Here is a 14,743-nt window from a genome sequence, read left to right as displayed (position 1 = left end):
TAGAAACCCAAGAAGAGGAGCTGCTACTGTTGAAAGTGGCGTGGAGAAAATTCTTTCCGGTTTTATACTTGTCAGCGAGAAGGTTAACCCACAATTTGTTAGTTGATTGCACCATATCCCAAACAAGTTTCCCAAGTAGACAAGTATTGGCATCTCTTGTTGTTCGAACTCCCAACCCTCCAAGATGCTTTGGTTTAGTGACCTTTTTCCAATTCACTAAATGGATACCTTTATTATTTGTTCCTTTCCAAATGAAATTCCGAGTTGTCTGGTCAATATTATCACAAATACTCTGAGGGAGCCAATTGATCTGCATATAATAGGTAGGGATGGAGGATAATACAGATGTTGCAAGAGTTATTCTACCTGTTCTATTTAAGAGCCTGTTCTTCCAAGACGACAGACGAGTTTGCATTTTTTCAATTATGAAATTGAAATCGCTTTTCTTCGGACGACCTTGAAGCATAGGAAATCCCAAGTACTTGCCAAGCGAATTAGTGCTGTGAATTCCAGAGATGGTGGTGAGATTGATGATTTTTCCATGCGGTGTACCAGAAGAGTAGTAAGCTCTTGACTTCGCAATGTTGATTTTCAAACCAGACGCTCTACTAAATCTATCAAAGAGGTTGTGGATGAAATGGAATTGAGAGTTCTTCGCCTTAGTGAAAAGAAGTACATCATCGGCAAATAAAAGGTGAGAAATTTGAGGCCCCCCATTTGTGAGTTGAATCGGATCCCAACTCCCATTGTTGACAGCGGAGTTGATAGCAACTGAGAGCTTTTCCATGCAAAGGATGAATAGGTACGGAGACAACGGATCACCCTGTCTGAGACCATGAGTAGGCTTGAAGGGAGGAAGCTTGTTACCATTCCATAAAATAGAGTAGCTGGAGGAAGATACACAGTGCATGATGAGCTTGATGGTGATGTCAGGAAAACCAAAATCTCGAAGGCAAGAACTAAGGAAATCCCAGTTGACATTGTCGAAGGCTTTTTCCAGATCAAGCTTGAAAGCTACAAAACCCTTCTTCCTTTTAGACCGCTTCATGAAGTGAAGAATTTCCTGCAAAACAATAGAGTTATCTGAAGTACCCCTACCAGGCAGAAAACTGCTTTGGTAGGGACCAATAATATTAGTAAGAATAGGTCTCAGTCTATGAACCAAAACCTTAGTGATAATTTTATAAATAATATTGCAGAGACTGATGGGTCTGAAATCTTTGAAAGTATTGGGTGGGTCAATTTTAGGAATGAGTGCAATGAGAGTGTTTGAGATCTCCGGGTCAAAGTAACCTGTTTGGAAGGCTGTTTGGACCATATGAAAAATATCATCACCAACAATATGCCAATATTGTTTGAAAAAGATGCAATGGAAACCATCTGGACCAGGGGCTTTATAGGGCTTCATGGAATTAAGGGCAGCATACACTTCATTTTTGGTAATGGGAGAGGTTAGAGAAATTTTTCCATCGGCATCAATGATGGGGTGAGCACCTTCATTAAAAGAACGGTCATGGTGGGGCTGGCTACCACTGAAAAAATTCTTGAAATAATTTTGGGCCTCTTCTTGAAGAGTGTCGCTATCTGAGGTCCAAGTACCACAGGGAAGCTGAAGGCGATGGACTCTGTTTTTCTTCCTTCTAATGATAGTTTGAGTATGGAAGAAAGCAGTATTTTTGTCCCCAAATTTGACCCATTTTTCTCTTGATTTTTGGTACCAAAGCATTTCTTCTTGGAAAAGAATGTGGTTGTATTCACGCTGTAATTCTTTTTCTAGGAGAGAATGCCGGAGGGAATCGACCCTCTCCAAATAATTTTGGATGCCTTTGAGTCGATTTTCGATATGCTTCTTTCTTTGGAAAATGTTGCCAAAAACTTCCTGGTTGAAAGTGAGAGAGTTGTCCTTTACCTTATTTAAAGACGCAACGATGTTATGGTTGGGAGAGTACCAGGATCTTTTTACCAACTCCGCGTAATCATTATGGTCAATCCAAGCAGCTTCAAAACGGAAAGGCCTTTGTCCTCTAGCAAGAGGGAGTCCACCAAATCGGAGAAGAAGAGGATTATGATCTGAGTGAAGTCTGCAAAGAACCTCAACAAAGGCTTCGGGGAACGACATGCGCCAGTCAACATTTGCAAGGCCTCTGTCAAGCTTTTTGGAGAGAACGCGGATGCCATTATTGTTTCTATGCCAAGTAAAGCGACCACCTGTAGTAGTGAGGTCAAGAAGGTTGCAAGTATTCATGAAATTAGAGAAAGTGGCTGCTCTGTTGTGGTGAAAAAAGCCTCCTCTTTGATCACTAGGGAGAAGAGTTTCATTGAAGTCACCTATGAGGACCCAAGGAGCATCAGTGGTGTGATTGAAATTTACAAGATGGGACCAGAGGTGGGGGCGCAAGGTAGGGTTTGGGCTAGCATAAATACAAGTGCAAAGGGTATTGGCACTACCACGGCTAACTGAGAAGGTGATGGAGTGGGGTGTAGTGTCAATGACAGCAGTTGTGATGTTAGTAGCTAATTGTTTCATAAGCCAAATTCCACCAGAGTGGCCATTTGCTTCTATGATGTGAATAGGAGTGTAACCATTGTTGGTCCAAAAAGAGGATAGTCTACTGTAAGGTACATGAGTTTCATAAATAGCCATGAGAGTTGGATTATACTTTCTCATCAATTCTTTGAGGTTCCTTCTAGCATTGTTATTTTGTGCCCCTCTAATATTCCAAGAGAGGATGGAGATATGTAGGAGAGCTTCCATAACAACTTATTCAATAAGGGACCACAAGAGGGAGCAATTACGTAACCATGTCTTCCTCGGCAGTACCATGAAGGTCATGATTTCCAGGCGTAATAATATGGTCATCCTGCCCATCTTGAATGATGTCGCAGCTTTGGTCATTGTTGGGAATGATTTTGTCTAGGTCGGGTTGCTTGTGGTAGTTTGAAACCATGTTGTCAGGCTTAGGATTGTTTGCTTGCTTTGTGTTGCTACTTTCTGGTGGGGCGTGTATATGTGGGCCATGGGTGGTAATTTGTTGGTCAATGGGGGTTGGAGAGATGCCTTTAGCCACGTATGTAGTCTTGAGGGGTGACTTAGGATTGGGGACAAAAGGAATGTTCTTGTTGCTTGTGGGGACAAAGGGAAATTCTTTAGGTGAGTCAATAACTCCATCATCATCATCATGACGGCACCTTTTTGGGTCTTTGAAGCTTTTTGTAGCGCGTGGGGGTTCAGTATAGGTAGGCCGAGAGTGGCTAGCTTGGTGTGGTGGGCCAGGTTTGATTTCTTGGGTCAAATTGTTCAAGGCTGTAAAACGATTTGTTTTATGAGGAACAATTTTTTTGTGACTTGAGGTGGGGCCAGTGGGTGGTTTCTTTTTTCTTGTAACCAGTAACCAATCACCATGCAGCTCATTATTTCCCTCATCAATACTAATTATTTTGTCATTATGTGCTGATGCTTCATTAGGAAAAATATTAACTGCCTTACCGTTTTGGGTATCCGGAATTAAATGCGTTTGTGTGGCTGTGGGAGTTGATTGCTGCGACTGTGTGCTTCCCTCATGGTGGTTCACGGCTGCATTTTGAGGAGTAGGGTTGGTTGTGACCGGCGTTGTAGGGCAGTTCCTTCCCAGGTGACCGTAGCATCCGCATGTGGTGCAAATTAGGTGAAGGCCCTCGTACTGGACTTTGTACCAATGACCATTAACCCAAATTTTTCCTACCACTGGCATAGTGAGATCAATTTCAACACAGACTCTTGCAAATTTCCCTCGTTCAATTTTTAGAGTGTTTGTGTCTACTTTTATTGGGCGGCCCAATGCTGAAGCCATAGCTAGGAGGAAACTCTCATCATAGTAGACCAAATTCAATCCTGGAAATCTCACCCAGACAATAGTACGATCCACTTTGGCGTTTGGAGATGCAAACTCTGGTGACCAATGAGTGACTGCGAGGCAGTGATCAAATATTAACCAAGGGCCTCCGGTGATGACTTTCTCTTTATCTGCAGCCTGGTCGAATTTCACCATAAAAAATCCATTATCGTTATCCATAATTTCAAATCCTCCCTGGAGCCTCCATGTTTTTTGCAGCCGTTCTCTCATGGTGTGGTAGCCGAGATTTTTCCCCAACAACTTAACAACAATTGCATCCTTCCATGGAGTACAGAGTTCTTGGAAGACTGTTGGTTCAAGATAAACTTTGGGTAGAAGCCGGTTTCCATTTTCATGTTCAATACGGACAAGCTTTTTTTCAATCATGTCCTCTTTTTCACGGATTGGGATTTCTTGGGAGGGGCCTAGGAGTTTATCACGAAAGGAAATCTTAGGGGTTGGAAACTTTTGGGGATCGGGGGGCTTTTTGGTGGCTTGAAGGTTTTGGTTGCTTTGAGCGGAGAAGACAAACTCAGAGCTCATTGCACTCAATCCACGTAGTTGCACAATACTTTAAGACCAAAATAGTTTTCTTTTTACAATTTAATACCAAAATAGTTGACTGTATCAAATATCAATAACCAATTATATATAATAGGTACATCTCATGTGTTTGCTATGACATATCTTATCTAGTGTGATTTTTTCCCCTTTGTGGTTTTTAGAGGATTAATCTATAATATATATTTGATATCTTTTCACAAATAAATTAAATTCATAATTAATAATAATTATATATAATACTTCAACCATGTTTAACAAAAAATTATAATTGTTAAAACAAAAATATACTTTTTTTTAGAAGAATCCAAAATAGACTTATCAATTGGAGTAGTTGAAATTTTTGGTTATAAAATAGTTAAGTAGATTATTTAATAATATGAAGACATTCTCAATAATACTTTATAAATGTTAAAAGTATTACATTATTGTACTCGTGAGGTTAGCTCCGTTAGTATATATCATTTTTTTACTATTATGAGATTGAGTACTAATATAATAATAATAGTTGCTAATAAAATCAAAATTCATTCTTAAAGAAAAAAGAATAATATAAACATGTAAGAACAGGACTAAAAAGTAAAGAATTGGTAAACGTGATGTTGAGTAAAAAAAGAAAAAGAAATAATGTTATCAACGAAACCACTTGGTTAGAAAATCTCGAAAAAAGATTAAAAAAAAAAAAAGTGAAGTGGAAGAAACAACAAAAGAATATAATAATAAAAAGAGTCTCAAGAAATCTCATGTCTTTGTATGAGATTAAGATTTTAAAGGACAATTTTAACTAAAAAGTCTCACAAAATTCATTCTACCATGTAATCCATTGAAATCTATACAATTTTGAATACCAAGAGACAATTTTTAAGTTGTAAAAAATCTTGATTGAATACCACCAGATTTTGTTGGACTATTTAAAAAATCATTAAAATCCTAATTGAATACCACCGAAATTATTTCCAATCTTTTAAAATCTTGATTGAATACCTCAAGATTTTTCTATAACCAAAAAATCTTTTAAAATCCTTCGAAATCCCAATCCAATACACCCTCCTAAAAACTTTTAGACTTTTTTAAGTAAAAATTGTCCTTTAAAATCTTAATCCAATACACCCCCATAAAACTGAATTTGAACGCGACCCTAAATAATGAGACGAAATAAAATATTAACAAATTTTGATTATCTTAGCACTTTTTCTTTTTTCATTTGAAAATAATAATAATAATAATAAGTAAGATCTTTTTATGGATCTTGTTTTTATTTTGGAGCACGTGTTCCACAACAAATTTCACACGCTATTCGTGTATTATTAATTGATATTAAAAAATCCAATTTTTTTTTCAAGAAGCGGATAAGAAGGAAAGATAAAAAAAAGGGACCGTACCGCGAAGACTCTGTCTTCCTCTCACAAACCGACACATGTAAGAACAGATCCATTGGGCCTCAACATGGGCTTTTCGGCCCAATATCCGATAAACCGTTAGATTGAATAGGTACACTGCACTTACAGTAGATTCTCTGCACGCTAATATTGTCCTTTGTCTCTCTCTGCGCTCTCGTCCAGGTTGTGCGATTCTCCACTCCAGGTTTGTTCGCTTCTACTTTACTTGCTCAATTGCTTTGGATTTTCTGTATTTGGTAATGTTTGTAGCCTTTTTAGATTTATTTTATTCGTGTAGATTTTCTTTGGTTGGTGAATACCGATTTTAAAACAAATCAAGATTTTTATGTAATCAATAGAGTAAAGATTCAATTAGGTCCCTTGAAATTTTCTCGCGGTCCAATTCAATGAAAAATAAATCCAAATTAGTCTAGTCTATGACATTTTCAATGACTAATTTTGGGTTTATTTTTAGTTGAATTTGCCCATAAGAAATGCGACCAATGTGATGCGACCTCAACTATGGTCGCGTTACAGTCGCAGAGATATCGAGAACCCGGAGGAGGTTTTGGCCTACATTGCAGCTAACCAACCTTCATTTAAAACCTTGGATTTATGCTACAATGCTATTTGACAACTCTGTGTATTGAAGAACAATAACAATTTGTTTAAATTTCGGGCTATTGCTGGCTTTTTAGAACACTTGTTTGTTCTGATTGTAATTTTGGTGTTTACTTTGTCTGGTTTGGGGGTATTCTAAGTAATTAGGTGCTCATGTAATTGAACCATACACTTTTTTAATATTTAGTTGATACACCAGGAACAGTGGAGTCTGTGTAAATAGCTGTTTTGTCCCGCGCAGCTAAGCAGTTTGTGCCACAGTCACAAATCTGCAAACACCGTAGTGTAGTGAAGAGACAGTGGAGAGGGGGTACGAGTGGTGAAACATAATCTATTTCATTTAATTTTATGTTTTTTTAATAGGGGAGGAGGACTATTATTATTATCATTTTGGGGGGTGGGGGTTGGTGGATGAGACAATAAATTCCTAAGTGGAGATTCGAACTCGATCTCTTTGTAATCTAGATAGTAACCACTTCATTAGCACACATGGATAGCGAGAACACTATTTAATATGTATAGACTGTGGTAGAATTTTACGAGACTTGTGATCCAACGATCTTGATTAAGTAAAGTGATTGTACTTAGTCTAACACGTTGATTTGAGTTCTGATAATTTGAAAACTTTGATTTTGGGTTCTAGGAAAAGGGTGATGGTGTTCAAAAACAGATACATGGTTATGGAGGTTTTTATGAATCCTAACAAGGACCAAGCGGCAGGTGATTCTATTATAATTACGCAGTTTAATGTCTCCAATGCTATAAAAGATAGCATCTTGGTGAATTTTGGGGAGTGTGGTTTGGCTGCATCACTGGGATCATTTCAGGGTGAGTAGTTACACAAATTGCTGATAATTCTTCTCCTATTGTTTTCCTTCTGTTTAGTAATTTTCTCATGTTAAATGCTATTTCTCATCTTTGATAATTTTCTCACTTTTGGATCGGTGTGTGCAGTCAAGTATGTGAATCCAATCACTAATGTGTGCATCATTAGGGCTTCAAGAGAAGAGTATGAAAAAGTATGGGCTTCCATCACAATGGTCAGAAGTATTGGAAATTTCCCAGTTGTGTTTAATTTGCTTGATTTATCTGGTAAGAGCAAATACTGCATGTTGGCATCCTTTTTTTTCCTTCCTTTTTTGTTGTGAACTCCTTTATGACAATATTGGAATAACAGAAAAGGGGTGTGTTAGATACTATTTTCATGGAAAAGAAAATTGAGAAATTCTGGTAGTTTTGTATCATGTCATTTAGTTTGATATATTATCAAGTCCTGTTATGTAGAAGAAACAGAACATTACTTACTTATGTCAGAAAACCGATGCTTGTTATCCTGATTTATCACTCATTTGCAAAACTATTGTTTATTGAATTCCTTCATATTTCATAACCAGTATGTTGTCCCCTCATCTTGGATTATCATTAACGGTGAAACATATCACCAAATAAACATTATACAGAATATGAAATGAAGGTCAGCACATCAGGCGACCGATAGCGTGAGTAATAGTAAATGGGTGTACCCTGAGATAGACTTTTCTTTAATGGACCCCGAGATAGACTATAGAGAAATATTTGTGCTTTTAGTTTCTCTGTAATCATAAAGTCCTGGTATATAGATTTCTCAAAAAAAGTCCTGTTATATAGAGGTAATAGAAGAAACAGAACATTAGAAAACCAATGCTTATCATCCTGTCACTTGAATCTATCATTCAGCCACACAATTGAAAGCCTTCGTATTTCATAACCAATATTTGTTCCCTCATTGTGGATTATTGTTGGGAACACCTTTCTTTTGGTATAAGAAATAATTCCCAAAACCGGGCAGAATTGAATAGAATGAGGAATACTGCTATTGAAAGGTTGAGAAATGATAAAGAGAATAGGATATAATCTCTCCTCCAAGGGTTTCCCCTTCACAATAGAGTCACTACTCTATTCACTAAACTTTACAAATATTCAATAATTGATCTTTATCATTGTATTCTCCTATTTATACATATAGACTTTTAATAACCTCAACTAACTACCAACTCTTAACTACTCTAGTTACCCATTACACCGTCACTCGTCCTCAAAACAACCTTATCCTCAAGGTTGAAATCTATTACTGTCTTCTTGTTCCATTGGGTGCAGAGAAAAAAAAAATTAAAAATTCTCCTCATGGAGCCTACTGCTGAGAGCTTGACGAACCAAATTTTATCTCAACCAACTTCAGATCCCAGTCGTCCTCAGTTTGCTGCAGCACTTGCACACCCACAGCTGTTGCTAATGAAGGAGAATCATTCCCAAGCGCCACATGGGAAAGTTCAGCTGGACAGTGAACTCCAACTTCTGCAATTATGCACTGATTTTGCTTCTTCCTTGTTTTTCAGCATTGTTTGCAATGACCTATCTGATTTTAAATTATTTCCATTGAATTAGACCCATCACCTAACTTCCTTGCCCAAAAACAAGATATTTTTGGCTATCTCCTTCATAAATGTTCTCTTTGCCGCTGTGCCAAGATCTTTGGAGAAGGTTGTGCCTCTAACTTGCCATTTTGCAGTTCCAACAAGGTCTTGATCTGCTCCATGTCAGGGACTCTGCTGAGGCTTTCGTTTCTCTGTAATAATGATGGATAACCATCGCTAAAAAGAATGATCAACACTATGTTTTTAGGTTGAAACAATTCAGGTAAAATACATGAACATCTAAACTAATAGATGACATGACTTTGTTTGGCACAAAGCTTCCTATGAAGAGGGGGATGAAATTTTTGGCAGAAAATTGGTTCATAGTAGTTTGATATGGTTTGGTAGGGACTGCATTTTGTAATATTTTGATATAGAGCATCACCTTTCTTACTTTTCAATTAATAGGAACTCATTCTATCCTTGATGCATCACCCTATCATGTTTTGCATATTACTTTGATTTACAGTACAGTGTGTTCACCATCATCTGAATGAAACTCTGACCTTTTCTCTGTTTTATCAATTTGATCTTGCCATTGGCCATATGCATGATACCATCTTTTCTTTCACTCAAAGATTCGTTCATGAACATATAAGTCCTGATATGAAATTGTACCTTTGGTTCAGGAAATTTACAGGCGACTAAGACTGCTGCATTAAAGTGTGAGGAAGCAAAATTTGAGCAGTTCAAACTTATGGTTGGTGATCGATTATCAGCTGAGGATACACATCGCATGAATAATCATCTTGCTAAGATCGAAGTTTTGGAGCATTGAATATTGTCTGTGTTCAATCACAAATTGGCCACAACTCTTGGAAGTTTAAATCGCTAATTGTAATCATAAGCTTAAATTTTATCTATGCTAGTTATGTGCATACTCGCTTCGCAGAAGATGCGTTGTAGTTTTCCTAGCATATGGTGTAGTTACATCTTTAACCATGAGCAAGCTTAAAATTTCAAATTTCAAGACTATCTATAGTTACAGGCTTACAGGGGACATGGTGCTAACTCCATTGTAACCATGAATGGTATAAGCTACATCATTCTAGCCCAGACAGACATGGATGATAGACGTTCCTGACTAACAAATTGAAGCAAGCTAATGTACTATAGTCTTAATGGAGCAATGTCATCTATTCTATTTATGAGTATTATGTTTTCAAGAACCCTACTGTTATTCAGAAAATGCTTGAAACATTTTGAGTGGTAACTACAGATGATATTTTGATCACTTGTTCTTTATTTTGACAAGAATTTTGATCACTTGTTGATATTTTAGAAAATGCTGATATCTCCTGGGCAATGTATGTGTGCGAGTCAATTTTTTTTGCTTAACTAGTATAAACTATTTTCATTAATATACTACTACTATTATTTATTAAATTACACTCCACTTGTATCAATGAACCCTCATTTATTGAAATTCCACAATTGAAAACGTTAATCAATTTAGTCCCTATGTCATATATTGTGCCACTCAACAAATTTGATTGTGTTGATGCGTCACGGTAACCGTCACATTGTCCTGCACATAACGATTCACGTACGTGGGTTTCATATCATTTGACTATAAGACAAAAATGTCATGGACAAAGGGTGTGTTTGTTTTAACTTAAAAAAAAAAATACGCGTTAGAAAAATCTTTTTTAGAGATTTTAAAAGAATCTAAAGCAATTTGTATTGGTTTACTATCTTTTTTTTTTGTTGAGAGAATTGGTTTACTATCTAAAAAATCACTTTTTTTTAAATTTTTTTTTTTAACTAGTTCATTTGTTACCTCCTTATATTTCGAATATATATATATATTAAGAAAAACTAAACCTAATGGCTTTTGATTTTAGAGGTAAAATAGTTTCATTTTCAAATGATTTTTCTAAAATCCTAAACAAACACATGATAATGACAAAAGTGATTTTTCTATAAGAAAAATATTTTTGAAATTGAATCACATGATATTTTTGAAATTTAAGCTAAACGATCTATGTCTCTAAAATCCTAAACAAATACATGGTATCGTTTTCTTCCACTTTCTTCTATTTTTTCTTTCTATCTAAAACTTTAAACTTTTCCATGTATTGTGAGGAAAAATTGTTAGATGAAGAAGATGGGGTGGCATGCATTTTACCCTATCAACATCAAGGGATGGGGAGCATTGCAAAACTATACACATGCAATATATTTTGGATATGATAGGCAAGGACAAATCCACCTTATGTTTATTGGGGGCATGTATGCACTCCACTTTTCTAATTTTGTAATTGCATCTCAAATAATAAAACATTAAAGAGATAGTTGAAGTTTTAGGTACGTTCAAACCTATTATACTTATATTTTTTATTAGTAATGTGTTTCCGCGTCGTTTAGCTCTTTGGAAAAGAAAGAACGACTTTGTATTTTTCTATATCATTTTCTCTTGTCATTTTTCTAATATCGATTTTGTTTTTATTTTTATCAAGTAATTTAGTGGTTAAAATTTCACCTTTAAGATGAATAAATTAAGAATTCGGGTTTCAAATCCAATTCTAATACAATATTTTTTACCAACTTATGTATGCTAGAATTTCTATTTCTCTTTTTTTTAGGGGGTCTATTTGTCGTTTTGTTTTTAATAATCATCATCACATTATTCATACACTTTTCTCTTCTCCTTTTTTTTTTTTCACTTTTTGTCTATATCTCAACCACCCATCTTCAAATGTAGCTCACCACAGTCCAATGCCATGTGTTTATATAGCTTGTGCGTATCATTATAAATTCCATGTTTTATGCAAAAGTAAATTACTCATTTCGGTTACCAAACAAACAAGGCAACACCCGTGTAACGCTTGTACTGTCTCATATCTCTTCATTTGTTTCAATCTTTATTTACACACAACACGTAAAAATAGATACACACAAATTGATCAGATTCAATCTAAGAATCCAATTTGATCATCTCTTTCTTGTTGATACATTACATTGCTTCCATAAAATAAAATGGACAAGAAAATCCTTGATCTCATATTAGTCCCTAGTGGTCTCTTTGTAATGATTGCATACCATTTATGGCTTCTCTACCAAGTCGTTAAACACCCCACAAAAACTGTCATTGGTGTCAATTCAATCAATCGTCGTTATTGGGTTCAAGCTATGATGGAGGTACATGCATAACATATTTCTTTTTTTTTTCATCATATGGATCCTATAAACTTTCTTCCTTTTCAATCTTTTTGTATTGATATATATGTGAAAAATCACAATTGTACCTACCCACAAGAACAATTCAAAATCTTTTTTCTTAATTTTATTTTCTTTGTTTTAAAGTTTAGTTCATGAGGTTTTAACTTGTAAAGATTATAAAGATTACGTGTTGACTCAAGTGGTTAATGAATTTCAGCTAAAACGAATAGATCGATAAAACCCTAGTTTGAATCTTTGCTGAAGAAATTATTCATCAAACGTTACTGGTCTTCGGACCGAACTCCGCATTGTTAGGTTTTTCTTCCTTAATTGTTAGGTTTTTCTCCCTTAGGGTTAGAAGGGCTAAGACCAAAAAGAACTAATGTTTAAGTATATTAAAATTGATTTTTTTTGTTTTGTTAGGATGTGTCCAAGAATGGTGTTTTGGCAGTGCAATCTTTGAGAAACAATATAATGGCATCAACCCTTTTGGCTTCAACAGCAATAATGCTAAGTTCTCTAATTGCTGTGTTAATGAGTAGTAGAAATGAGGGGAGAAGTGTTGTATCATTAGTGTTTGGTGATAGAACTGAGCTAGTTTTATCAATCAAATTTTTCTCCATATTGGTTTGTTTCATGTTAGCTTTCTTGTTGAATGTTCAATCTATAAGGTACTATAGTCATGCAAGCATACTCATCAATGTTCCATTCAAGAAACTGTCATCAAACCTTAGACAACAGAAACTGACAGCTGAGTATGTTGCCAATACAGTTAACCGTGGAAGCTATTTCTGGTCACTTGGTTTGCGTGCATTTTACTTTTCCTTCCCTCTTTTCATGTGGATCTTTGGACCTATTCCTATGTTGTTTTCTTGTTTTGCACTTGTTTCTATGCTCTATTTCTTGGATGTTACATTTGAATGTGGATGGGCTGCTATTGGAGTTGATGATGCTGACTGTGTTGGAGATGAAGTGCACAAGCAACAACACCATGTTGACATGGAAATGCAAGAGCCAATTAGAAATTAAGTAGATTGTTAATTAGTAGTGCGGCTGCAAAACCGTATACCAAAATTCAAATCGATGGAGTTATGTCTAAATTTTGATATAATGGTTTTGCAGTCGTAATACTAGAAATATTTTTTATATAACGATTGTGCAGCCGTAGTATCTGCGTAGCCGCGGCAGAGGATCTCATTTTGTGGTTAGTGGTTAACTGTTAGCATAGTGGGTTGTAGGCTAGGTAGAAAAGCATGTGCAATATAAAATAATAGAAATCTACATTCAAGTTCAATTCAAGTTGAACTGAATTTGAGACCTTTTGGATGGTTAAAAGTTATGAAATAAGTGCATTTTGGTTTGCAACTTCAATTTTTGTTGATATTGTATCAATTTCACATAATTTGTACCAAAATTAAACTCTCAAACTCACTATAGGAAGAAAATGAATAGAGATATTTTGTTTCTTTTCAATTTGCTCTATTTCTTTCACTTGTTTGATTCATAATTTATATTATATATCCGTTTGCTGGCAATCATTTCTATATAATTTCTACAACTCGCCACCATAGGTGATGACAGTAAAAACAGTTACTGTCAATATGTGTAACAAAAATAACTAATGAAACATTTTTAAGGCATCAAGTTTTGAATTTATTAGGTTCCATAGTATTAGAAGTCATAATAAAATAATATCTTCGTCTATTTTGCTCATGTTTGGTATTAAGATGGGTGTGTCAAATCACAACGACTCATTGTGATTTTTCAAAAACTACACTTTGTAGCTTCTGTAAAATCATGATGGATCACCGTCGTGATATCAAACATGCACTTAAATTCATTTTAAAAAAATCACTCTTACATTTAAACTCCATTTCAAATTACTCAAAACTACTTTATTTTTTATATTTTTTCAAATACATCCTTATTAATAGTGTAAATTTGTCTTGAAAAATGAGAACTCAAGTTGGGAACGAACATGCCTAAGAAGGTAGATTACCAATGTAAATTGCACATTGACCTACTAGTAAGTCTAGCAAATCTTTACTCTTTCGTGGAGTAATTTCTTCTTGGACACAACCTGGAATCAAATTTATTTGAACACATATACACACATGTAAAGAATTAAAAGAAAAATGATTTAGTCAAATCATTTAACTCTTTTCTCTTTTAATTTTTTTCATCTGTGAGTGTGTGACAAAATAAATTGATTTATTTCTTTTTAGTGTGAGTCATTTGCACATTGACCCTATTAATACATTGTCTTTCCATATATCATTTTATTGCTCCCCTCCAAATAATTAAACCAAATTTTCCCTAAAAAAATAATTAAACCAAATAATTAAACCAAATAACTCAAACCATTTTTTTCAAAAACATGAGCGCTCTGGAGATTAGGAGAGGGAGTGATCGGGGTGGTTCCAGGCCTCGCCGGGGACAACCGCGCCGACATCATTCGCCGGAAGTGAGGAACATTGGGGGGGAGTGGGGTCCAGGCAGGGTGCCACCAAATGGGGGGGTTAGGGGAGATTGGATCGACGTGTTGCCGAGACGTCGGAAAGCGCAGGAACAGGGTGATCGAGGACAGGACAGACGGATTGGGAAGCAGCAGCACGGAGGAAGGTCTGATCAGAGGTTTGGCAAGGCTAGGGTTTTAGAGCAAGGATGGGTGCAACAACAGAATCAGCGGTCGTCA

General features: G+C 35.8%; 3 protein-coding genes across 5 annotated transcripts; 2 read left to right on the top strand and 1 right to left on the bottom strand.

The window, feature by feature from the left end:
- Positions 1-2,792: 2,792 nt before the first annotated feature.
- On the bottom strand, positions 2,793-4,415 carry LOC146923020 (uncharacterized). Its single transcript, XM_085711653.1, has one exon. The coding sequence runs from the start codon at positions 4,413-4,415 to the stop codon at positions 2,793-2,795; it is 1,623 nt and encodes a 540-aa protein (XP_085567779.1).
- Positions 4,416-5,838: 1,423 nt separating this feature from the next.
- Positions 5,839-10,120, top strand: EMB1687 (ribonuclease P family protein / Rpp14 family protein). 3 transcript variants are annotated; one of them, XM_085715774.1, is made up of 4 exons: positions 5,839-6,017; positions 7,077-7,261; positions 7,388-7,525; positions 9,516-10,120. In XM_085715774.1, exons 2-4 carry the CDS (start codon positions 7,087-7,089, stop codon positions 9,662-9,664), a joined length of 462 nt encoding a protein of 153 aa, XP_085571900.1. In that variant the 5' UTR covers positions 5,839-6,017; positions 7,077-7,086; the 3' UTR covers positions 9,665-10,120. The 3 variants fall into 3 exon arrangements, with proteins under 3 accessions (XP_085571900.1, XP_085571898.1, XP_085571899.1); XM_085715772.1 differs by having other exon boundaries at positions 5,958-6,069; XM_085715773.1 differs by lacking the exon at positions 5,839-6,017 and adding an exon at positions 6,063-6,743.
- A 1,527-nt stretch (positions 10,121-11,647) lies between these two features.
- On the top strand, positions 11,648-13,413 carry LOC146923018 (TRP-like ion channel protein (Protein of unknown function, DUF599)). Its single transcript, XM_085715771.1, has 2 exons — positions 11,648-12,027; positions 12,472-13,413. The coding sequence occupies exons 1-2, from the start codon at positions 11,866-11,868 to the stop codon at positions 13,075-13,077; spliced, it is 768 nt and encodes a 255-aa protein (XP_085571897.1). The 5' UTR covers positions 11,648-11,865; the 3' UTR covers positions 13,078-13,413.
- Positions 13,414-14,743: the final 1,330 nt, after the last annotated feature.

The sequence above is a fragment of the Medicago sativa genome, chromosome 5 (genome assembly GCF_051527215.1).
Source record: "Medicago sativa cultivar Bolivia chromosome 5, Bolivia_mono, whole genome shotgun sequence".
In the NCBI taxonomy this organism is placed as follows: Eukaryota; Viridiplantae; Streptophyta; class Magnoliopsida; order Fabales; family Fabaceae; genus Medicago; species Medicago sativa.
Note: the sequence above shows the minus strand (reverse complement) of the source record. Positions and strands in the feature narration are given on the sequence as shown.